Consider the following 25,068-nt stretch of genomic DNA (forward strand, 5'->3'; position numbering starts at 1 on the left):
AAAATATACATTTTCAATATACAAATAATTGTTATTGTTTGAAAAGGAAGCATTTACTATTTCTGCTGTTTGAATTTGATTATGATGCCCTAATTTATGCCCTAATACAGGGTAACTTTTTGTGTAGGTGCCAAGTACTGCTGAGAAAAAGTTATATTCCTTTCTGTCCCTATTCAGTTTTCTCCAGAGATCTTTATCTTATCTAGGTTTTCTACAATTCTATTAACCTCTCTAATTTTTGTGTTTAGATTTGTCTGATTCTGAGAGAAGGTTGAGGTCTACCATTAATATAGTTTTGCTGGCTATTTCTTCCTGTACCTGGCTTAATATGTGAATTCATTAAATCTTAAAAGACTTTCATATTTTTTTGGCAGTTTGAGCTCTTCAATTTTTGATGCTGAAAAAAATAAGAAATGTAAAAAGGAACAGGCATCAAAAGAAGTAATATTGACATCACCATTTCCTAAAGATATTTAGCTGGTGCAAATTAATTGCCATAGAGTACAAAAAAGTAAAGAAATAGTTACAACTGACCAGCTCTTTTCTTGATCAATCAAAGTGGATTCCAACAAACTGCATGAAAGAATAAAAATGAGAGAAAACAAAAATAGGAATTAATGAATAAAAGCAGAAATGCTTACTTTGCCCAAAGTCCTAAACTGTGAACTGGGGATACAAATAGAAAAGCAAGACAAATGGTGCTCCCAAAGAACTTATGTTCTAATTGGAAGAAAAAAACAATGAGGAAGTTTTTGTTTAAGTCAGTTGGAAAGGCCAGACAGAAATGAATTTTCTGTAATGTCATTTCTGTTAATAAAATAAAATCCATTTTTTAAATGTTGAATCATTTGATAATATCAAGGACTTTGACAGCAAAAATTTTTTGTTACAGATTGTCAGTATCTGGGGCTGCTAATACATCAGGGGTTACACCACTTGCAGGTGCAGTTGTCAGATTCTTTCTTACTAAGGTCTTCCTGGCTGTAGAGTATGTGTAAGTGATGGGAAGACAAAGCAAAATAGAGGAGGCAATGTGTGGTGTTATTTCTAGAACTCTTGGTCTCAGAATAATGGATTTGAAGGGATATTGTAGTCAAGTTGGTATTGTTGCTATGACTCATATTGCATATACCACTTCCTATCTCTCGAGGTGCCTTATTCATTTTCTTGGTGACAAATGTTCCCCTGCAGCATTGGGGCTTAGACTGGAAGCAGAGGCAGTTATTCTTCTTAAGCTTTTGGGTTTAGGCTATTTCTGCTGATGTCTAAATGTCAGTGGTGGTCATTGAGAAGAGCAACTGGACCAGACTATGTATGTATACAAACAAAGAAACCAGTGCTGGAGACAACATAATTTTGAGAATATTATATTTGAAAGCAAGGAGATACCAAAGTCTTGGGGAAAAACTCAAACATTATCAGAAGAGGAGAAATTGAGAAAATAATAGCTACTGAAATATTCCTTCTTTTATATCATTCTGTTGTCTTCTGCCAGTATCTCCACCTTTGCCCGTTTCACATGAAAAGATCTTTCTCCTTGACAAGATAACCACCTATACTTTGTGCACATCATCCTTTTCCATCTCATCTGCTCCAGAAGATTGCCCCTTTTATCATTTCTTTTCCTTCACTAATCTTCTATTGTTCTCTATTTGCTGTCTGCTTTCCCTCCCACCTACAAACATATAAAATGTCTCCCATTTTTGAAAACCCTAATTTGATCCATCCATTGCTGCTATCATTTGTATCTTTGTAACTTTTGTGACTGAACTTGGGAAGTCTACTGTATTAAGTGCCACTTTCTTTCTCTCACTCTCTAACTTTTTAACTCTTTGTTGTTGGAATCCTTACAAACAGCGTTGATCTAATCTTACAAGATGTTTTGGGCAGAACCTGAAACAAGGTACTAAGTAGAACTAATTAATACAAGGCTTGTGTTCACACCTTTACTCATTGGAGTTCACAAGTATGGGAGTTTCACAAAGTAAACTTTGTAACTTTATGAGTTCACACCTCCCTTGAAGCTCTTTGGGCCAGAGAGCACTATGGGAGAAAACCCACAATCCCTCTCTTGAAGGAGCATAAATAGAGCTTCAATGGGCCAGTCAAAGAAATTCTTCAGAGTGAAGAAGCTACATGTCGAGATTTCAGCGGAATTACGCCAGAAGCCCTCTCTCCGAGACGAGGCAAGAAAGAATGTATTTTCCACTTGGCTGGCTGGTTGCAGAAGAGAGTTCAGCTGCATTGGAGAGGAGCACTCTGGTGCAGGCACAGAGCACTCTCAGTGAGATTTCACCGGAATGACATGAAGAGTGGTGCTGGCTCTGGAGGCTGAAGAAAGCAGAGGCAGAAGCAAAGGACAAAGCGGCAAGAGCTCTTGGAACCAAGCAGAGAGATAGGCCTCTAAGCTAACAGGGCTATATTGGAGATAATAAAAGATCTGAACTTTTATCACCTGGCTGCATTTGGGAAGAAGATCACCACATTTTGGCGCCCGAATAGGGACCCCACATTTGAACTCTCACACTTTGTAGTCTGGCATCCAGCTTCATTCAAATGAAGCTATTCTCTCAAACATTATTGATGATGTCTTAATTCCATATGTAACGGACATTTTTCAGTCTCTATTCTCTTTGATCTCTTTGCATTGTTAATCATCCTTTTCCTCGATACTTTTCTTCAGCTTTCCATGACACTGCTTTATTTTGATTTCTTATTCAAATTCTACCAGTTTGATTTCTTATTCTCAATCTCTCTTTTTGAATCCAAATCCTAACCTTGAATTCCCTTCAAAACTCTGGCTTGAGCCTCTCTTCTCTTTTCCTTTTATAATATTTAACTTGATAATAAAATTAGCTCCCATGATTTCAATGATCATCACTGTGCAAATGATTCCCAGATATATTTATGCAACCTTTCTCAGCCCTCAGTCTTACATCTATTGATGCAATTACCTGTTGAATATATCAAACTGGATATCCTGTGGATATCTTTATGTCAACATATCCAAAACTGAACTTATTACTCTCCTTCATTTCCTCATTTTCCTAATACTATTAAGGGTCCCATCACCCTTCCAGTCATCCAGGTTGGCAACCTAAATACCATCTTTCACTCCCGTATTTTATAGAATCATCCCATATCCAATCAATTGTCAAGTCCTGTCTTTTATATCTTCGACAGCATCTCTCTTATTCCCTTTTCTCTTTGAAAACTGACAACCCTCATCACTCCAGGCTTGGAATATTGCATAATTTTCTCCTTGCCTCAAGCTCTTTTCCCTTTCTTTAAAATCAGCCGGAGTTAGGAATTCAGGTTAAGGGAAAAATCTTCAATCTTTATTTGAAGTGAAGAGGTGAAGAAGGATTGCGATAGCAATATGGGCAGACAGGAAGCCAGCTAGTAGAGGGAGATTGGAGGTGAAGGGCAGTCGTGATAGCAATGCAAGTAGCTGTGTCAAGACGCCAGCCAGCAGTCTCTCTTTCTGCTTCCCTTTCCACTCCCCTGCCTCCACCCACCAAAATCGTCATTTCCTATACAACACATCAGGACTTGCACAAAGAGTGAGCGGGGGCTATTCTTTCTCCAAGCTTATATATTAATAGAGTATGATCCAATTACTATTTATCCTCAAGTGCTTGGGACCTCAGTACATCAACTCGACCCTCAACCCATTATATCTCCCTCTTTCTTTTGTTTTAGAACACAGGTGGTCATGCCATCCCTGACTCCTCAGGGAGGTCAGATCCCCCAAGGGGAGGTGATCACACCCTTCCTGACTTCTCAGGCAAGGAGATGAAAGCACTAAAAAGGAGATAATCATGCCCTCCCTGACATCTCAGGAAGGGAGATGAAAAGCACCAAAGGGAAGTGGGGATTGCTAGCGGGTCTCTGGGCTGAAGGGTCTTATTAGAAACAGGTATGCACAAACCCATCAGCATGGGAGGTATTACACAAGCACATAGCAATAACGCAGGAGTTATTAGTGATGACTCTCCCCACAGTGCAGGCTTGAACAAACATGAATTGTACACGCAAGTAACGGTAAAACAAACAATATAAATCAACGTGATGTTGTAAAAGATAGCCAGAAGTCCTAGAATGAGAATATGTAAACAGCAGTCACACATACGTCTTCTTCAGCAGCCAAGAGATAGTCCAAAACTAATCTATTGTCCATTGTTTCACATATCAGGGAATCCAACGATCCCTCCAAGTTTTTGAAGTCCTGCAAAAGTCTTTTTATGTGTTAGGGAATCCAATGATTCCAACAGATTTCCTGTAACAGTCTTATCATTTCTCAGAAAATCCAATGATTCCTGAGGGCTTTCAAGTCTTATGTCTCAGAGAATCCAATGATTCCTGAGGGGTTTGAAGTCCAACAATTTTCTATGTCCATGAGTCAAATGCCATAACTGCCACTCTCTTTCAATGGTGAGCACAATCAGCAACACAACCACTGAATATTTCTTGGGTCTTCTTCATTTCAAGGGTCTGCTCTGTCTCTCTGTGATGGACAAGGCGAATACGGCTCGTTGGCACCCATCTGATTCCTTCTCCACCTGTAGAGATAAAAGCAAACCCTCTTCCCCAAGCAATTAGCCTATCTGGTCCCTTCCATTCACTACTCTCTGGGTCTCTCCACATCACCTGGCGATTATCTAAAGATAGTGGAGCTGCTCGCACTGGACACTGCCCTTCCAGTGGGTTATAAAACCTGTCTGCCGGAGCCAGTGCATCTTTGTCAAAAATCAAGAAGTTAATAGTATAAAGGTTTAGATTTAGAAGTTCTCTAGGGTTACCTGTGGCTTCCCCTTTCTTTTGTTTTTAGAGCAGCATCTTAATGCCTCTGTTTCTCCTCTCTACTATTGCCTGTCTTTGAGGATTAAAGGGTATGCCAGTGGTGTGTAAAATCTTATACTGTGCACAAAAGTGTGCAAAAGGTTTGGAGGTATGCAGGACCATTGTCTGTTTTTATTGCTTGTGGCACACCCATAATGGCAAATGCTTGTGTGAGGAATTCAGTGAACACTCGGGCTGTCTCTTTTGCTGCTAGTATGGCAAAAATGAATTTTGAAAAGGTGTCTATCACAATGTGGATAAAAGACAGACGACCAAAAGATTTATAATAGGTCACATCCATTTGCCAGATTTCATTGGGTCTCAAACCACGAGGGTTCTTCCCTGGAGGGAACATAGGAGGGTGGAAAGGAAGGCAAGCTGTACATCTTTTTACTATGCTCCTAGCTTCTTCTTTTGTTATCCCAAATTGTAAATGCAAAGCTCAGGCAACCTGGTGGTATTTAGAATGGGATTCCTTGGCCTCCTGAAATAAAGGTGTACTGGCTAACATAGTTAAAAGGTTATCTGCCTTTGAATTTCCATAAAAAATAGGACCTGGAAGTCCACTATGTGAGTGGACATGCAAGATATAAATCTTTCCTAGATGCTTTCTTACTTGCTTCTGAAGTTCCTTAAAGAGCTGATATATATTAGAAATTTTTTTTGGGCTGTGGCAATTCTTTGTACCACACCTACGGAATAGGCTGAATCAGATATTATATTTATGTCTCCTGGGTAATAAGTGAGAGCTAGCATGATCACATATAATTCGTTCTGCTGAGTGTACTGAAAAGGAGTTCTGACTACTCTTTTTATGGTTAAATCATGAGAGTATACAGCAAAAATATATCTGTAAAGATAGTTGATCCTTTAAGAGGAACTTTAGGAACTTTTTCTTCAAGAATCCATTGCCAATTATGTAAAAGTCTGGTTATCTTTAATGGAGACCCATGTGTAAAATTTGGAGTCATGGCTAATAAAATTTGCCACTCTGGGATGGTCTCACAGCACACATTAATTTGTGTATTGGTGTAAAAGGTGTATATCTTGTCAGGTCTTGTCCCAGATAATTGTACTGCTCGCTTAATGGCCTTTAATAAAATTCTAGCCACAAGCACTAGGTAAGGAGTAAGGCTTTGTTCTGTGTGCCGGGAAGTTCACCCACTCTATCACACTGTCTCCTTAATGAAGGAATGCTATGGGTGCCTCTTGTGTGGCAAAAACTGATATTTCCAAGGGTTTGTGAGTGACTCTTTCAACCACATTGGATAAAGCCAGTTCAACTTTTCTCAAAGCCTCTTGAGCTTCTTTTGTAAGCTGGCATGGTGAATTTACAGCACTGTCTTCCCTTAAAATGTCATATAATGGTTGTAACTGATAGGTAGTCAAGCCTAACACTGGTTGCATCCATGGATATCTCCTATCAATTTCTGAAAATCATTTAAGGTGTTTAGCTTCTCTGTTCTTAAAAACAGTTTTTGTACTATAAGCACCTTAGGGTATACTTTGTATCCTAAATATTGAAAAGGAGCATGTCTCTGAATTTTTTGAATTTTTTCTTCAGCTATGTACAATTTGTAGTATCTTAGTGTATGGTCTTTTGTAGACATGCTTCTAACATTTGTTCCTCAGGTGCACATCCCAATATATCATCCAATAATGGAATAGCATAATTTTTGGAAATGCTTTTCTTACTGGAGCAAGAGCAGCAGCAACATAAATTTAACACATAGTGGGGTGGTTTTTCATTCCCTGTGGCAAAACTGTCTATTCATATCTTTTATAAGGCTCAGCTAAGTTAATGCTTGGTACTGAAAAGGCAAATCTTTTCATATCCTTCTTATCCAGAGGGATAGAATAGAAACAATCCTTAATATCTATGACCCAAAGAGGCCTTTCTCTAGGCAACTGAGTAGGAGATGGAAGTCCAGGATGAAGAGTTCACATAGTTTCCATCTGTTCATTCACTTTTCTTAAATCAGTCAACACCCTCCATTTTCCAGATTTCTTTTTTACAACGAACACTGGGGAATTCCAAGGACTTAGAGAAGGTTGTAAGTGCCCTTGTTCAAGCTGCTCCTGTACTATATCTAATAAGGCCTGAATTTTATCGCTACTTAAGGGCCACTGTTCTATCCACACTGGTGTATCAGTTTTCCATTGGATAGGAACAGGTGAAAATGTTGGCAGGCCTTCAACAGCAGCCCTACTTAAAAAACTGAAGTACTCATTTTTAACCCTAATTGCTGTAAAGTGTTTTTTCCCCACAGATTGATGGGTATTTTTTCAACTATAAAAAGAGTTTTGCCTTCAAAAGTCCATCTCATAGGGGCAGCACTAACTTCAGCTACTATTGATCCTCCTACTCCAGACATGTAGGTGTCTGCTTTAATCTTTGGCCAGTGACTGGGCCAATTGGCACCTCTAATAACTGTATGATCTGCACCTGTGTCTACCAATCCTTCTAATGGTAGGCCATTTATATAGATCGTGAGCATAGGTCAGTCAGCTGTTATAGCTGCTGTCCAGTATATTCCTGGATTTTGTGGTCTGGAGTCAGAATCTGGGTTTCTATCACCAGGTTGCTTATTAGGATTCTGTATGAGTAAACCTATGCTACTACTTCTCCTGGGTGATGTCACACATTGTCTACCTATATTAGTCACTGGGATATTATCTACACATTCCCCAGTTTCCCACATCAGTGTGTGGATGGACACTGTTTTGTACGTATAAAAAGGAGGTGAAATGGTCAAGCCTACTGTGCCTGGAGGCAAGGGATCCATATGCTGGAGAGGAACAGATTTCACCTCTCTAGGGGGTATCTCAGTTGTCCCAGCTGCATACAACTCTATTCTCCCCAATTATAATTCCTTTCTCCCATCATATGACTTTCTGGCTGATTGGTCATGTCTGGGTACTAGACTTACTCTGGGTGCACTTTTGGCTGCCATCATGCCCCAAGTGTTTTTTGCCTTGGGCCCTGGGGCTGGGCCCCTCATCCCATTTCCTTGAATCTGTCTACATTCTGAGGCCCAGTGGAAGCCTCGGTTGCATTTTGGACATGGGGTATTGGGTCTTGTTCTCCCACCTTGTTTTCTCATTCTGTCTCTATACCAACATTGAGCTTTCAGATGCCCTACTTTTCCACACTGAAAGCATCTACAAGTCTCTCTAGAAGTCCCTTGCCAGGAGGGACCTTGTCTTCCCATGTTGGGATCTTGCGAAGTCTGCATCATAGCCTGGCTATAAAAGGCATTTGTGCCTACTGTGGCACAGTATCTTATGAGCTCCTCTAAAGGAGCATCCTTGCGCAGTCCTAGTATAATTCTTCTGCAAACCTCATTAGCATTTTCCTTAGCAAGTTGCCTTATTAAAATGTCTGTTACTGCATTTTCCCCATTAGTTCTTATGATAGTTGTCTGTAAATGTCCCACAAAGTCAGCAAAGGGTTCATTTGGCCCTTGTGTTATTTTTGTGAAGGCTCCACCCTTGTCATCTTTATTTGTGTAGAGAAGCCCACGCTTTGATAGCATTAGCAGCAATTTGCTCATATGTTGCTATAGAATAATTAATCTGTACTGCGACATCTGCATAAGGACCTACACCTGTTAGTAGGTCACAGGTGATTGCAGTATGAATTGCACTTTGAGTATTTTGTCGGGCTTGTATCCTACAGAGCTCACTATATTCAGAAAGCCACAAGTAGTTTTGTCCAGGTTCTAGGCATACCCTTGCTATAGATTTCCAGTCATTAGGGGTCAAGATTTCAAAAGCCAAATTCTGTAATAACATCTTAACATAAGCTGATGTAGCCCCAGAAAGAGTGCAAGCTTTTTTCCGGTCTTTGAGGATTTCTATATCAAAAGGAGCATATCTTCTATTTTCTTGACCTGAAGAATTAAACTGTTGAATTAGAGGGAAAATGTGTTGAAATTCTGATACATTTCTCCCTTCCTCTTTAGCCTTAATTAGTCCCTTTTGCAATCTAGTCATAGGAGCAGCTGGATGCTGGGGGGGAGGTGCTGGTGCTGTCACTGCCCCCCTGCCCCCCCACTACCCCACCTCCTCCATTCCAGAAGGTGGAGTTGATGGAGGAGAGTCAATTACCTGCTCCTTAGGTGGGGCTGAAGCTGCCTCAGATTCACCCCACCCTTGAGCCTCACTTAAGTCTCCATGCCCTGTGGGGATATGGCCATTAATCTGTTCTTTGTTTTTCTTCTTTATCTCAGGCTTCCCCATTTGGCTATTCCTAGAGTTTTTTCCTTTTCTCCTAGAACTTATATGGTATCTTAAGGCCAACTGTATTGTATTGTATACATAGAATACCTCTGTGGAAATTGAATGCGGGCCTTTTTCGTTGTAATATACGGAGAGCTGTTGCCCAATTAATGTCCAATTATCTGGAGAGATTTGCTCTTCCTCTAAGAACCAAGGGGAGGTGCGTTTTAATGTACCAAGAAGTCTAGCTGTCTGTTCCCAAGTTATAAGTAGCCCTTGATCTTCGATTAGCTTAAGCAGGTTTTCTATAGGGCCACTCCTGGGTGGGGGTGGGGGTAGGGGGGTTGGGGTGGGGCAAGGAGAATCTTTAGCTAGGATCTGTCCCATTTCAGCCAAAATAAGTTCCCTGTTTATCTATAATACTCACCTAAGTTCCTGGTCACTGGAGACTTCTTCAGTGAAAGTAGGGTCCTTGGTTCCCATGCTTGGCCGCCAAATGTGATGACCGCGTATTTAAAATCAGCCAGAGTCAGGAATTCAGGTTAAGGGAAAAATATTCAATCTTTATTGAAGTGAAGAGGTGAAGAAGGATTGTGATAGCAATATGGGCAGACAGGAAGCCAGCTAGCAGAGGGGGATTGGAGGTGAAGGGCAGTCGTGATAACAATGTGAGCAGCTGTGACAAGACGCCAGCCAGCAGTCTCTCCTTCCCCTTTTCTTTCCACTCCCCTGCTTCCACCCACCAAAATCGTCATTTCCTATACAACACATCAGGACTTGCACAAAGAGTGGGTGGGGGCCATTCTTTCTCCAAGCATATATATTAATAGATATTTAATTTATCTATTTAGTCTCACATGCTTGGGACCTCAGTGCATCAACTCAAGCCTCAGCCCATTACACCTTTCCATTATGTATTCCAGACAAATGACAAATTGATATTCTTCCCTATTTAATACATTCCTGATTCTATTTTAAACTATGCAGTGATGTCTTGCTATAGTTTAGGATTTCATGGGAACCCACAGGGTCCTCTATCTCTTATGATGAAGGTTAATTTTCCTTTTTTTCGCATATTTCTTCATAGATGGCTATATTCTTTTTACTTCATCTGCAAACCATATTTCCTTCTGTTATTAATGTCTTCCTTTTTGGTTTATCTATTTATGCTCATGATCTTTATTTTGAGTTATATGCCTTTTGAAATCTTGATTATTTTAGTCTTTATTTATTTCCTTGTTGCTCACTTTCTGATTCATAGTTGTCTTAATTTGAATTTCTCTAATCAATAGTGGTTAGTAACATTTTTTTAATATGACTAGAAATGGCTTCAATTTCTTTATCTCAAAATTGTTCACATCCTTTCAACATTTATTGATTGGAGAATGCCTTATATCTTTACAAATTTGAGTCAGTTCTGTATATATTTTAGAAATGAGGTCTTTATCAGAAACTTTTTGAGCATCGTTCCAAACACAATTCCATTCACAGTTTCACCAACAATGTATCAGTGTCCCAGTTTTCCCACATCCCCTCCAACCTTGGTCATTATTGTTTCCTGTCATCTTAGCCAAGCTTACAGGTGTGTAGTGATATCTCAGAGTTGGGTTTTTTTTTTTTTTTTTTTTTTTTTTTTTTACTTTCAATTTTATTAATCTCTCCTATTACTTTTAGAATTTCAAGTTTGGTATTTGATTGGGGTTTTTAAAATTTGTTCTTTTTCTAGCTTTTTTAGTTGGAAGTCCAATTCATTGATCTTCTCTTTCTCATTTTATGCAAGTAAGCATCTAGAGATATCCCCTTATTACCACTTTGGCTGTATCCCACAAATTTTGGTATGTTGTCTCATTATTGTCATTCTCTTTTTCATCTATTTTCCCCGGCCCTTTATTGAATGTAATTTTTATTCCATTGTTATCTGAAAAAAAATGCATTTCCTATTTCTTCCTTTCTGCATTTGATTTTGAGGTCTCGATGTCTCGATATGGTCAATTTTGTATAGGTTCCATAAGCTGCAGAGAATAAAGTGTACTCCTTTCTCCTCCACAGTCTCCACAGATCTATCATATCTAGTTTTTCTAGTATTCTATTTACCTCTTTAACTTCTTTTTTATTTATTTTGTGGTTTGATTTATCTAGTTCTGAGAGAACAATGTTGCGATCTCCCACTAATATAGTTTTTCTGTCTTTCTTTTTGCAACACTCTTAACTTCTCCTTTGGGAATTTAGATGCTACATCACTTGGTATATATATGTTTAATATTGATATTGTTTCATTATCTATGATACCCTTTTGCAAGATATAATTTTCTTTTTTATCTCTTTTAATCAGATCAATTTTTGCTTTTGCTTGACCTGAGATCAGTATGGCTATCCCTGCTTTTTTTTTTTTTTTTTTAACCTCAGCTGAAGCATAATAGATTCTACTCCAGCCCTTTACCTTTACTCTGTATGTATCACTTTGCTTTAAATGTATTTCTTGTGAACAACATATTATAGGATTCTGGCTTTTAATCCAGTCTGTTATCGCTTATATTTTATGGGAGAGTTCACCCCTTTCATATTTACAGTTAAAACTACTAATTCTGTATTTCCTGCCATCTTATTAACCCCAAATTATACTTTTCTCTTTTTCTTCTTTCCCTCCTTCCCAGTATTTTACTTATGAGCACTACTTCTCTCAAGCAGACCTCCCCCTTTAAAGTCCCTCTCTCTTTCTTATGCCTTTCCCCTACTATTTCTCTTTTCCCTTTTATTTAGCATACCCTTTCCCTTTTCCCCTTTTCCCTCCCACTTTTCTGTAAGATGAGAAAAGTTTCTCGGTGAAACCAAATATATCTAATATCCTTTCTTTGGGCCAAATCTGATGAGAGTTAAGAATCACACAATATTCGTCACCCTCCCTTCTTTTCCTCAATTATAATATGTTTTGTTTGCCTCTTCCTGAGATGTAATTTCTCTCATTTTACCTCTACTTTCCCCTTCTTTTTTTCTGTTACAATCCCCTTTCCATCTCTAGTTTCTTTTTATATTATAACAGTAAAATCAGATTATACATGTATTCTCAATGCATACCCATAATGATATACAAGTTCTCAAGAGTTTTTTTAAAAAAATTTTTTTACCTTTTATTCTTCTCTTGAATCCTATATTTGGAGGTCATATTTTTTGTTTAGCTCAAGGAATTCACCAGTTTCTTTGCATGTCCAACTTCTTCCTTGAAAGAAAATGCTCAGTTTAGCAGGGTAATTTATTCTTGGCTGCATTCCAAGTTTCTTTGCCTTTTGGAATATCAGATTCCAGGCTCTTTGATCCTTTAAAGTGGAAGCTGCTAGGTCCAGAGTAATCCTTATTGTGGCTCCTCAGTATTTGAATTGTTTCTTTCTGGATGCTTGTAATATTTCTTCCTTGATCTGATAGTTCTGATATTTAGCCATGATATTCCTTGGGGTTTTAATTTTGGGGTCTGTTTCAGAAGGTGTTCAGTGAATTCTTTCAATAGTTATTTTACCTTCTGTTTCTATGATATCCAGGCAGTTCTCTTTGATGATTTCCTGAAATATAGTGCCTAGGCTCTTTTTTTCATCATGTATTTCAGGGTGTTAAATAATCTTTAGATTGTCTCTCCTAGATCTGTTTTCCAGGTTGGTTGTTTTCCCAATTAGGTATTTTACATTTTTTTCTATTTTTCACTTTTTTTGGTTTTGCTTGACTGATTCTTGTTGTTTTATTGAGTTATTCATTTCCATTTGTTCAATTCTGAATTTATTGTGTTATTTTCTTCATTTACTTTTTTATTTCTTTTTGTATTTATCCAATTGAATTTTTCAATGAGTTGTTTTGTTTTATGGAATTTTTTCCATTTCACAAATTCTATTTTTAAGATGTTATTTTCTTTTTCTGTTTCACAAATTCTGTTTTTCTAGGAGTTGCCTTCTTTTTCCATTTTATCAAATCTTTTAATGAGTTATATGCTTTTTCCATTTCACTAAGTCTATTTTGTGTTGTCTTTTCCAAACCCTCTTGCAAAGCTTTCATTTCCTTTCCCCATTTTTCTTCTACCTCTCTTTTAATATCCTTTTTAAGGTCTTCTAGAAGAGCCTTGTGTGAGGAGGACCAGATTATTTCACCTTTTGGGGCTTCATCTGGAAACAATCTGCCTTTAGTCTCCTCAGGGTTTGAAATCTGTTCTTCTCTTTCACCATAAAAGCTGTCAATTGTTAAAGTCCTTTACTTTTACTTTTTTACTCTTTTTTTTTTTTAAAGTAAAATTAAGATCTGCCTTTAAGGTGGGGGAGGTTTTCCAAGCGACTGCACTGCACTGGGTCAGTGCTGATTCGCTTCTCATGCTGAGTGGGCGTGGCCAGGTCCCCTGAGATTCTGACATTTTTGGGATTCACTATTGATCTTTTGTATTTGTGTTGGATGTTTTATAACTTCTCTGCTGATCTACTGGCTTGCAACCAGGGCGGAGTGGCCAATACTGCTGTAGATTCCTGTAGATTCCTCTCAGTGGAGATTCTTAGTTACATGGTGTCTGCACTGCCTGCAGAGTCTGCACTGCCCCCAGGACTCTGTTCTGTCTGTGCTGGTGTTTGTGTTAGCCTGCTTCCCTCCCATTTCTGATTGAAACAGACCTTTTCTGGCAATCTTTGAAATTATTTTCTGCTGATAATTTGTTGCACTCCCAGTATTTGTGGGTTCAGAGGCTGCATTTTCTAATTGTTGTGATGGTTGTAAAGAGATCAGAGAGAAATGTGTGTAGTCTCTGCCATCTTGGCTCAGGCCCCGGAAGTCCTGTCAAATAGTTTGGATGATGATTCTTTTATAATATAATTTTAGATCTGGTACAGTTAGGCAACCTTTCTTTGCATTTTTTTTTCATTAATTTCCTTGAAATTCTTGATCTTCCCTTGTTCCAGATGAATTTTTCTATTAGTTTTTCTAACTCTATAAAATAATTTCTTGGCAGTTTGATTTGTATGGCACTGAGGAAGTAGATTGATTTAGGTAGAATTGTCATTTTAATAAAAAATATTAGCTCGGCCTATGCATGGGCACTTCATGTTCTTCCAGTTGTTTAGATCTAACTTTATTTGTGTGAAAAGTGTTTTGTGATTGTGTTCATATAATCCTGGCTTTATCTTGGCAGGTAGACTCCCAAATATTTTATTATCTGCAATTATTTCAAATGGGATTTCTCTTTCTATCCCTTGCTGTTGGACTTTGTTGGTAACATATAGAAGTGTTAGTGATTTATTTGAGTTTATTTTATATCCTGAAACTTTGCTAAAGTTGCTGTTTCTAGTAGTTTTTTAGTTGATTCTCTAGGATTTTTAAAATATACCATCATATCATATGCACAGTGATACCTTTGTTACCTCATTACCTACTCTAATGCCTTCAATTTCTTTTTCTTTTACTGCTGAAGCTAACATACAGTATTGAATAGTAATGGTGATAGGGGGCAACCTTGTTTCACCCCTGATCTTATTGGGAATTCTTCTAGTTTATCCTCATTAAATATTATGCTTGCTGATGGTTTTAGGTAGATGCTACTTTGATATTTCTTCAAAGGAATATTCTGTCTTTGACAATTACAATTATATGAAAGCTATTATGTAATTCAGCAAAGGGGCAGAAAATATGGATTAATAGGGATATCTAAGGTGGTACAGTGAATTAAGCACTGGTCATGCTGGCAAGAAGACCCGAGTTTAAATCCAGCTTCAGACATTAACTTTCTAGCTTTGGGCAACTCACTTCTGTTTGCTCAACTTTAAAACAGGGATAATAATACAGGACCTGTATCACAGGATCACTGTAAGGCTCAAATGAGATATTTTTTCCTACGTTTTCATACCTTAAAATGTTATATTAATATATAAAATATTCATTATTATTTCCATCACCAGCATCATCACTACTACTAGTCCCACTCATCCTTCTCTTCCTTTTCTTTTTTCCTTTTCCTTCTCCTGCTACTACTTATGTAGTCCCTTGTGGGCTAGAGGGAAAGAATTGGAATGTTCAACTTGTTGTGTTTCCTTCCTTAGTGGAAATCCTGGAAAAGTGTAAAGATCTAAAAAGTAAGGGTGAAGGCACAGACATTATGACAGCAGTTATTCAGGGATCTGTACTTTAGAATTTCAGGAGGAAAGAACTGTGGTTTGCTGAAAAGGCTACTTGGGTCTTGGAAGTTAAGGGTCTTGGATTCTACTTTGGGTACGGGAAGTTAGATATATTATTTGAATCATTGAAGCATCATTTTCTTCTTCTAAAAATGACAACATTGGATTAAAATAGTTCCTACTCATTAAAGTTCTATGAATAGTTTTGATGATTTATCCCAATTATAAATGAGTATGGAATAATGAAACATAGAAAAGGATTTTGAGTTAAATTTCATTTTATATAAAGTGACTAGAATTAGTTTATTTTCATTATGTTAGTCTGTATATATCATTTTTATTACTGTATTAGGATTTTTATTTTGAGAAAGTTTATTTTTAGTCATCTGGATATAGTATGTAATGTATTGCTTGTTTCAGGAATGTAAAGAGATCTCTGCATTTTTTAGTCACCAATTATTAGATAGTCTTCAGAAAGCTACAAGGTTATCTTTGGATACTTTGAAAAAAAGAATACTTGTCACAAGGTAAGTTGACAAAATTTACAGTTTATTTAGTAATAGCAAACACCATAGAAATTTATTAATAGTTAACACTATAGGAGCCAAAATCAATTAGATGTGTTTATATCTTTAAATTCCTGAGTGATTTTTAGCACTTTAGACAAAATGTACAAAGAAATTGCATAAAATTTTGTTTAAATTAGTGCCTTGAAAATAGACAATCCAAAACTGTGTAAATCATAGAATCTGGTAATAGTGTTGTGATATTCAAATCACTGTGCATATTCATGTTAGAAGTTTTAGATAATGGAAAGTATAATAATATTTATATCTGTTACATTTCAAAAAATATTTATCTTATTTTAATGTAAAACATCCCAACATTGAAAGCACAACATCTTACTTGCTGTTACTCCACTAATTTATTCAAAAGAAATTTAAGTGATTATTCAATTTGGTGAAAATATCAAAATAAAAAATAGAAAATTAGGAAGATTAGTGTAAGGAAGGAACTTCATGGTCTATAAAATGCTGTATGGAAATGAGCCACTATAATTAGAAAAAAACTGGGCATTGAATAAGAAGGATGGATTTGAACAAACACTGATCGAGAGAGGCTTTGGAGTTCTTTGAAACAAACCCTTCCTTATTACTCACTCATAATTGGTGGGAAGGTGGGTTTCAACAATTCTTGATTTCTTCTCATCTCATTTTGCAAAAAATTATAATCTCTAGACCCTTAGCTGTTTCTCCAACAATAACAATAACAAATCATTGCCAGTCAGTTTACACACATAACATGCTTGCATATATATATCCATACATACATATATAAAGAATGAAGTTATTTTCAGTTTTACTGATTTTTACTTCATGCTCACAGCTCAGCATAAACATGTGTTTGTAGTTTTGTTGACTGTTCTTGGGCATGTAAGCAAAATGAAAACACGTTTCAGAGTAACACTTCACTTTTACAAGGATGAGATTTGGGTATCAATTTTATGTTTTCAGTTTTATGACTGTATATTTTCTATTCAAAGTAATTTGGTATTTTGGGGCAGCTACGTAGTGCAGTGGATAGTGTGTGAGCTCTGGAGTCAGGAGGACCTGAGATCAAATCTCAAACACTTAACACATACTAACTGTGTGACTCTGGGCAAGTCATTTTACTCCAATTGCCTTAGCAAAAAAAAAAAAAAGTAATTTGTTATTTTAAAATATATTATTCTTAGAATTGAAATGCTAATATCCAAAACTGTATAAATTGGCTTAGGATGGAGTTTTATATTTTCATCTTAATTACAGCACTTATGGGCGAAAAATATCTGAAGAAGTTATTCCTTTTATAAAAGCTGAAGTACATCTTGCTATTCCTAATGTGGTGAGTTGTATTTGATATTTAAAATCATAAGATAATGCTTATGATGTAACATTTAAGAAGTAAAATGAGTAGATTGCTTTTCAACCTTTTTAGGTCTCAGGAATCCTTGATTGACACTCTTAAAAATTATTTAAAACTCTCCAGAGAGGGCTTTTGTTAATATGGGCTGTATCTAGCAATATTTACAGTATTAGAAACTAAAAATCTAAGCATTATTATAAAAATAATTTTTTGTCTCATTGAGTACCTGAAAAGGGTCTTATAGATTTCCACAAGACCCTGAACCATTCTTTAAGAACTATTGATTTAAAAGATAGTGATTTTATAACTTACATATACCTTTCTTTTCATAATAAACAACCCTCAACATTTAAGAGTAAAGACGTTTATCATTTATATTTTAGTTAATTTTCACATATTTTAACATTTGATTTGCTTCTTTAAAGAATTCTAGCATTACATGGAGTTACTGAAGGTGATTATTATCTTTTTCCCAATTATTTAATTTATGTATTTCCATTCTTTGAACTGAAGAACACAAATAGTTCTTGCATTAATTTTGGTGTTGGTGGTAGATTACATCCCCTTTCTATAAATATCATTATAAAAAGCGTTCAGTATAACAAAATAATTTACCTATGTTGGTGAATTGCACATATAAGTAATTCTCTATTTCTCTGGTTATAATAAGATCTATACAGTAGCATATGGAGCCTTCATTTAAGCCCTATAAGGATCACTTGATAATTTAATAATTAAATATTTTTTTCCTTTTAGTCAACAAGCATTTGTTAAGAATCTACTGAGTGTCAATCATTTTGTTAAGCCTTGGGCATGTGCAGATACTGGAAGTACATAAAAGAAGTGTGAGATAGCAACTATTGTCCTACTATCATGACCCTTTCTATTTCCTAGTTCAAAGATACATCTTCCTAAATAAAAAACATTCAGGCACTTATGGCATATACCCACATTACACTTTCCAATAATCAAGCTGATCTGTAATTTCATCAATATGGAATACCTATATTGAAGGTAATATCTTCTACTGATGCATATCATCGTTCACTCCTGCTTACTCATCCTAAAAACTTACTATTTCCTTCTATAAGTTTACCTAAAGGAAGCTACACTGCACATATCCCAAGGGTGCTGATAAAGCACTGTCTCTCAGTATATGAATGAGCAGGATATCTAAAAAAACAGAAAAACAGAAAAAGGGTAAGTGGAAAGGAAGAAGAGACATGAATATTACTCCTCTCATTCCTGTAGAGAATTCTAAATATTTCCTCTTTACTTTTAAGAAATTTTAAGAGAAGGAAATCTAGCATAGCAGTAAAGATTTTATAGTTTATAAAATTCTTCCTTTAGGAATATAATATTTTTTTCCTCAATATTATTTTCCTTTTCCAAATACATGTAAAGATAGTTTTCAACATTCATTTCTGTGAGACTTTGTGTTCCAAATTTTTCTTCCTTCCTTAGCTCTTCCCCTCCCAAAGGCAACAAGCAATCTGATATAGGTTAAATATTTGCAGTCCTTTTAAAGATATTTCCATAAGAACAGTTAGATCAAAAGAGAAAAAAAAACCACAGTAAAGAAAACAAAAAAGGTGAAAATATCATGCTTTTATCTACATTCAGTCTTCCTAGTTTTTTCTTCTGGATATGGATGGCATTTTCTACTCTGAGTCTTGAACTTGTTTCGAATTGCCTGAAATCACCACATGATTAAAAAGAGCCAAATCCATCACAGTAGATCATCCCATAATCTTGTTATTACTGTGTATGATGTTTTCCTGTTCTGCTTGCTTCACTCAGCATCAGTTCATATAAGTCTGTCTAGGCTTTTCTGAAATCAGCTATTCATCATTTCTTATAGAATAACGTTCTATTATATTTATATACCATAACTTATTCAGCCATTCCCCTATCTATGTACATCCACTCAATTTCCATTTTCTTACCACTACAAAAAAGGCTGCCACAAACATTTTTGCATATGTGGGTCCTTTTCCCTCTTTTATGATCTCTTTGGGATATAGGCCCAGTAAACACACTGTATGCAGTTTGGTTTTCTTTAGGCATAGTTCCATACTGCTCTTCAGAATGGTTGGATCATTTTGTATTGCCGTAGAAATTGAGAAAGACAGAGGTTAGAGACCAATTTACTAATTTATTAAATGCAGAGATATACTAGGACCAAACAGATCCATGTGGTCACAGGGCTGGGTGAGACTATCATCTCAAACAATCCAGCACTAAGTATCAGAGAACAAGCTTTTTTATAGAATAACAAGAATAATGACATAATGGGAGAGGTATCTGGATGGGGATAACCTAATGAAGTGAGCACCTAAGATGACACAATGGAGGGAGGTACTGGAGAGGTTACTGATATTCTAATAATGTCTAAAATGAACAAACCCTTATCCCCGTCAGACATTAAGAAGGAATGATTATAGTCTAAAGATATAAAACCTTTATCTCATCAACCACTTAAGAGGGAATGATTATATGCCTGGGGTTTTGGGGCAGAACCACTGAGGTAGACCTTTATCTCATCAAACATTAAGAGGAAAAGGTTATAAGAACACTGAGAAATAAATGTAAACTGCTTGCATTTTTGTTTTTCTTCCCGGGTTATTTATATCTTCTGAATCCAATTCTCCCTGTGCAACTAGAAAACTGTTTGGTTCTGCACACACATATTGTATCTAGCATATATTGTAACCTATTTAACATGTATAATACTGCTTGTCATCTGGGGGAGGGAGGGTGGAGGGAGGGAAAAAATCGGAACAAGAAGTGAGTGCAAGGGATAATGTTGTAAAAAATTACCCTGGCATGGGTTCTGTCAATAAAAAGTTATTTAAAAAAAAAAAAGGGGGGGAAAGGTTATAATCTGAGGCAGAGTAACTAAATAGGACAATGAGGAAACTAGGTCAGGACATCAAAAGGGAACTGTGGCACAACAATTTCACGATACCAGTACTGCATTTGTGTTCCAATTTCCCATATCCCCACCAATATTTTTCATTATCTTTTCCTGTCATCTTAGTCAATCTGAGAGGTGTGAAGTGGTACCTTGGAGTTGTCTTAATTTTCACTTCTCTAATCAATAATAATTTGGACCATTTCTTCCATGTGACTAGAAATAACTTTGGTTTCTTGATTTGAAAATTGTCTATTCCTATCCTTTGACCATTTATCATTTGGGGAATTATTTTATTGTAAATTTGAGTCAGAGGAATATAACATTTTAAATTCTTTAAAATTTTTTTAAATCTTTAAAACCATTTAAAATGAAAACTTTTTCAATCACATTTCATGTCTCAATTTGAATGAATCTATTTTACAAATGAAGAGTTATTTCATGAATAATATCAGCAGGAAACAATTCTGGAAAGTACTTTAATTGCAGAAGTTCATTTAGAAATTAATGAATTGGCATAACTAAGCTCAGTTCTTCATCTTGGTATTTATAAAACAGATAATTTAATCCTATAAAGAGCAGCCTCTTCATGGTTATCACAAAGTGATTGGTGAATCTGAAAAGTAGTAATTGGGTAGGTGCATTAATATTTTATGAAAGCACTATCAAGTTCAGTTTGCAAGTAAACCACTTAACCTCTGTTAGCCCTAGTTTCTTCTTTTGTGGAATGGAATGGAATTTTATCTTTATAACAATCTTTACAGATGAGGTAATAGAAACAAATGGATGCTAAATGACTTGCCTGATTCCATATAACTAGTTAAGTGTCTGAAGTAGTATTTAAACCTAACTTTCCCTGATTCCATGTCAGTTGCTTTATGAGCTACCCCACCCTATTGTTGATCTTCAGGATAAGGCCTTTGAACACAGGACAGTGATTTTTCTTCCTGTATTCTGGCAAATATTCAGAGTGCTACAAATTATTGCTTTTATTTCACATAGGTAATGATTCCTAGTTTGGATGACATTCAACAAGCCATCAATCGTATGATCCAGTTAACTCTAGAAGTGAGTAGAGGAGTGGCCCACTGGGGACAGCAGCAAGTGCGCCATGTGAAGGCAGGAGTCTCAACACAAGGTAGCTCAGGAGAAGTGGATAAAATGGGAAAAAAAAACTTTCTGCTTAAAATATTAATTATTATAACAAAATATGGTCATATCATCATGTAATAGACTCATAGGACCTCCAAATTGGGAAAGACTAAAAGAGATCATAGCTATAGTCTGTCACTTTGACTATAGGAGAGATATTAGTAAAACACTTTAAAATATGCTATGTAGTCTTAAAATGACCTATCATATTGCATGTTCTCCAAATAAAAAAATAAATTTGTGGATAAGAACTTTCCCTGGGTTTCTCTGGGTTTCATAAGCATAGATAAAAAGTTAAAAACTGGTCTTAGAACTATGCCTACTATTAAATAGCATATATCTCAACTAGTGAACTCATTTGTTTAGACCATAGTGGGAATAAGACTAAATTCATGGTTTCCTCATGCAAAAGTGAAGGAACCTTTCATTTTGCTATTCTTGTGATGTAAAAAGTAATCCAGAATTGGGTAAACTCTCCCAGGCATTTTCTAGAGCTGGAACAATGGTGTTTCTGGCTCTTTGTCCCCCTCTCTCACTTTTTTACACACATTTGAGAGCAACATTATTTATTACTGTGGAAATAATTTCTTTTCTTAATATGCAGGAGATAACTGTACTTCATAATCATGAAATATGAGATTTAAATCTTCTGAGGAAATAATTGAATGAAAGAAGAATAATAAAACTATCTTATAGATTAAAATTTCTCTCTCACCTTTTTACATCCCTTTGAAAGCAACGTTTGTTACTACTGTGGAAATTTCTTAATATGCAGGAGATAACTGCACTTCATCATCATGAGATATGAGATTTAAACCTTCTGAGGAAAGAAATGAAAGAAGCATAAAAAATAAAACTATCTTAAAGATAGATTAAAATGAAACAAAGACAAAAAATTATAAACATTTGTAGACAATTTCACTTGGGAAGGTAAAATCAAAATAAACAAATTAATGTATCATATAATGTTTTGTTTTAACATTTACTAAAGCAGACTGATATAGTGGAAAGAAGAAAAGTAAAGAACCCACAAAAGACATCGTTCATGCTGATTGAAAATATTCTTTGTAATACTGTGACTAAGTTGTCTTCCAACTGCTTTTTTGAAAGCTTCTAGTGACAGGGAATCTATGAAATCCCATTCCATTTTTGAACAGCTTTGTTTGTTAAGAAGATTTTTTCCCTGATATTAAGCTATTGTTTGCCTTTTTGTTATTACAAATGCTTCCTCTTGATTCTGCCGTTTAGAGACAAATGGAACAAATCTAATCTCTCTTAAACATGACAGACCTTCAAATACTTGAACATAGTTATTCCTCTTCTCTCCCAGTGTTCCTTTTTTTTTTTTTCCAAGTTAAATATCCTAATTTCTTCAGTTGGTCCTTATATGGCATGAACTCATGGTCCCTCAGCATCCTGGTTGTCCCACTATATCAATATCTTTCTTAAATTGTGCTACATAGTAATAAACAAATATTCTATGTTCAGCCTGACTAGGGCAATCTGTAAAAGGACTATCATCACTTCCTTTTTTCTGGAAATTATTCTTTTTTGCTTTTAGAAAGATCACTAGTATTTCATTTACTTAAAAAAATATTATTTTATTTGTATCTTTTGTTTTGTTCTAATTTATTTATCCTGTTTCCCTGCAAAGAAAAAGTAGAATCCTTGTAGCATTAGAAACAATCAAGAAAAACAAATCCACACATGTACCATATTTCCAAATATAGATCTCATTCTCCCTTATGTGATGAAATGGGTAATTGTATTCCTCATACTTAGTCTTCTAAAGTCAATATTGGTTATTGCATTTAATCACAGTATCTCACAATGTCTTTTCTTTTTAATATTCTATTTGTCTTCTTTTCCTGCTCCCTTCATTTTTTATCAATTCATAAAAGTTTTTCTGAAATTATCTCTTTCATAATTTCATATGAGATTATTTTCATGTAGTATCTTGATTTATTATGTCTTTTTCAATTGATAGGTACTCCCTTTGCTTTAAACTCTTCTTAATACAGCTAAAGATCGTATTACCGTTTTTATGCAACATCAACTTGCTAATTCATATTGAGTTTACAATCCTGCATAAAAAACAAGAAAAGCCTCAAATTTTTTTCAGAATAATTATTACTATATATATTATTATTATACCTTACTATACCTTCTCCACCTTGTATACATGAAGTTAACTTTTGAAATTTTTGACCTCAAGATACAAGACATTTATCCTTATTTGATTTTATCTTTATTAAGTCTAGGGTATCATAGTAGTTAGATTGCTGGGCCTGGAATCAAGAAGATCTAAATTCAAATATTGCCACAGACCTTTAATAACTATGTGACCCAGATCAAATCACTTAACCTTTTTGTCTCAGTTTTCTCAGCTATAAAATAGAGATGATGACATTCAGAGAAACTTCTGTGAACTGATGAAGTTGTTATGAAAATCAAATAAGGAAATAATTGTAAAGTTCTTATTTAGTAAGTGCTATATAAATGTTAGTTACTACTATTATACAGGTGTGCTAATCTGTCTAGGTCTTTTGAATCCTGCCTTATTCATTCATCATTTTCTTCTCAGCCTTGTGTCATCTGAAAATTTGACACATATATCACCTTTTCCTTTAACAAAGTCATTGATTGATAAAAATTTTAAACTTGAAATAAAGTTTTAAGTGAATCAGGAAAAACTTGTTAAATGAAGACATGAGGGTTCATGGACATTTGCTGAACCTATTTCTGGGAAATTGATCCTGATGTGGAATGGAAGATCCTGGCTTTTCACTTGAAAGACATTTATGAATGTTTTCTTTTCTTCTGAAGATGAAGAAAAAGTCTCTTGGTTGTCAACTTAGTGTATATACAGAAAATGCTAACTGGACAGATTGAATTCTTTTTTGAAAGTAGTCAAAGAAAGGACTGCTGAAAACTTCCAGTGCCAGTGACCTATTATACCCACCTGTGCCAGCATGTATACAGATAGGTGTCTTTTTGTCTCTGTTGTATCTGTCTTTTCTTCTTCAGTGAAGGAGTAATGGAGATCATACATCCTTTAAATGATGTACATTCTGTAATGATCGTTAAAGTATGAGCTTAATTAATCCTAACTTGTTGCTTGCAGCATCTACAAAATTTTGAAAAGGCTGAAATTTCCAATCAGTGTTGATAATCCAGTGAATATTGCAGGGTCTTATTACAGCGGTTCTCAAACTATGGCCCGCGGGCCAGATGTGGCAGCTGAGGATGATTATCCCCCTCACTCAGGGCTATGAAATTTCTTTATTTAAAGGCCCACAAAACAAAGTTTTTGTTTTTACTATAGTCCGGCCCTCCAACAGTCTGAGGGACAGTGTACTGGCCCCCTATTGAAAAAGTTTGAGGACCCCTGGGCTAGAATATTCTTTCCATTTGATATTGGAAATTGTCCTCCATAATTCAATCGATTTTTGCTCTAAGGAAAGGAGTTTAGAAACTTTGGTCAAGGAGCACACAGTCTAAATGGAAAACCACATATATATTAAGTAATAAATAATAAATATCAAATTTAGAATAAAAAGTAAACATTATGGGCTGAGATGAGCAGAGAAGGGCTTATAAAGGAGATGGAAGAAAGATATATATTTGAAAATATTGAGTTACTCCTTAGTCCTCATTGGGGTAATGACTCAGTTTCTTTTAACTTCTCCTTATTCTCTCTTCTAATCATTTTTATTTCAGTTATCCTTTGAACCCTCTAATTTCTCCACTTTTTAAGATCTAGAGACTAAAATTGTACACCACAGTCTAAAAAGCTAATGTTTGATGTTGAGAGTAGGACCATGTATGGTGTAATTTCCACCTGGAGCTGGAAAATAAAAGATTTGAATGTTAATATAAGCATTGAAATAGACTGACATGTTC

The 25,068-nt window shown here is 35.7% G+C and overlaps 1 protein-coding gene across 1 annotated transcript in view; it reads left to right on the forward strand.

Moving 5' to 3' along the window:
• Window positions 1-25,068, forward strand: part of DNAH8 (dynein axonemal heavy chain 8) — a 402,529-nt gene that overhangs the window by 130,187 nt on the left and 247,274 nt on the right. The window contains exons 23-25 of the mRNA XM_051996876.1: window positions 15,615-15,721; window positions 17,003-17,078; window positions 21,016-21,151. Coding sequence (XP_051852836.1) covers window positions 15,615-15,721; window positions 17,003-17,078; window positions 21,016-21,151 — 319 coding nt within the window. The remainder of the gene's footprint in view (window positions 1-15,614; window positions 15,722-17,002; window positions 17,079-21,015; window positions 21,152-25,068) is intronic.

The sequence above is a fragment of the Antechinus flavipes genome, chromosome 4 (genome assembly GCF_016432865.1).
Source record: "Antechinus flavipes isolate AdamAnt ecotype Samford, QLD, Australia chromosome 4, AdamAnt_v2, whole genome shotgun sequence".
Lineage (NCBI taxonomy): Eukaryota > Metazoa > Chordata > Mammalia > Dasyuromorphia > Dasyuridae > Antechinus > Antechinus flavipes.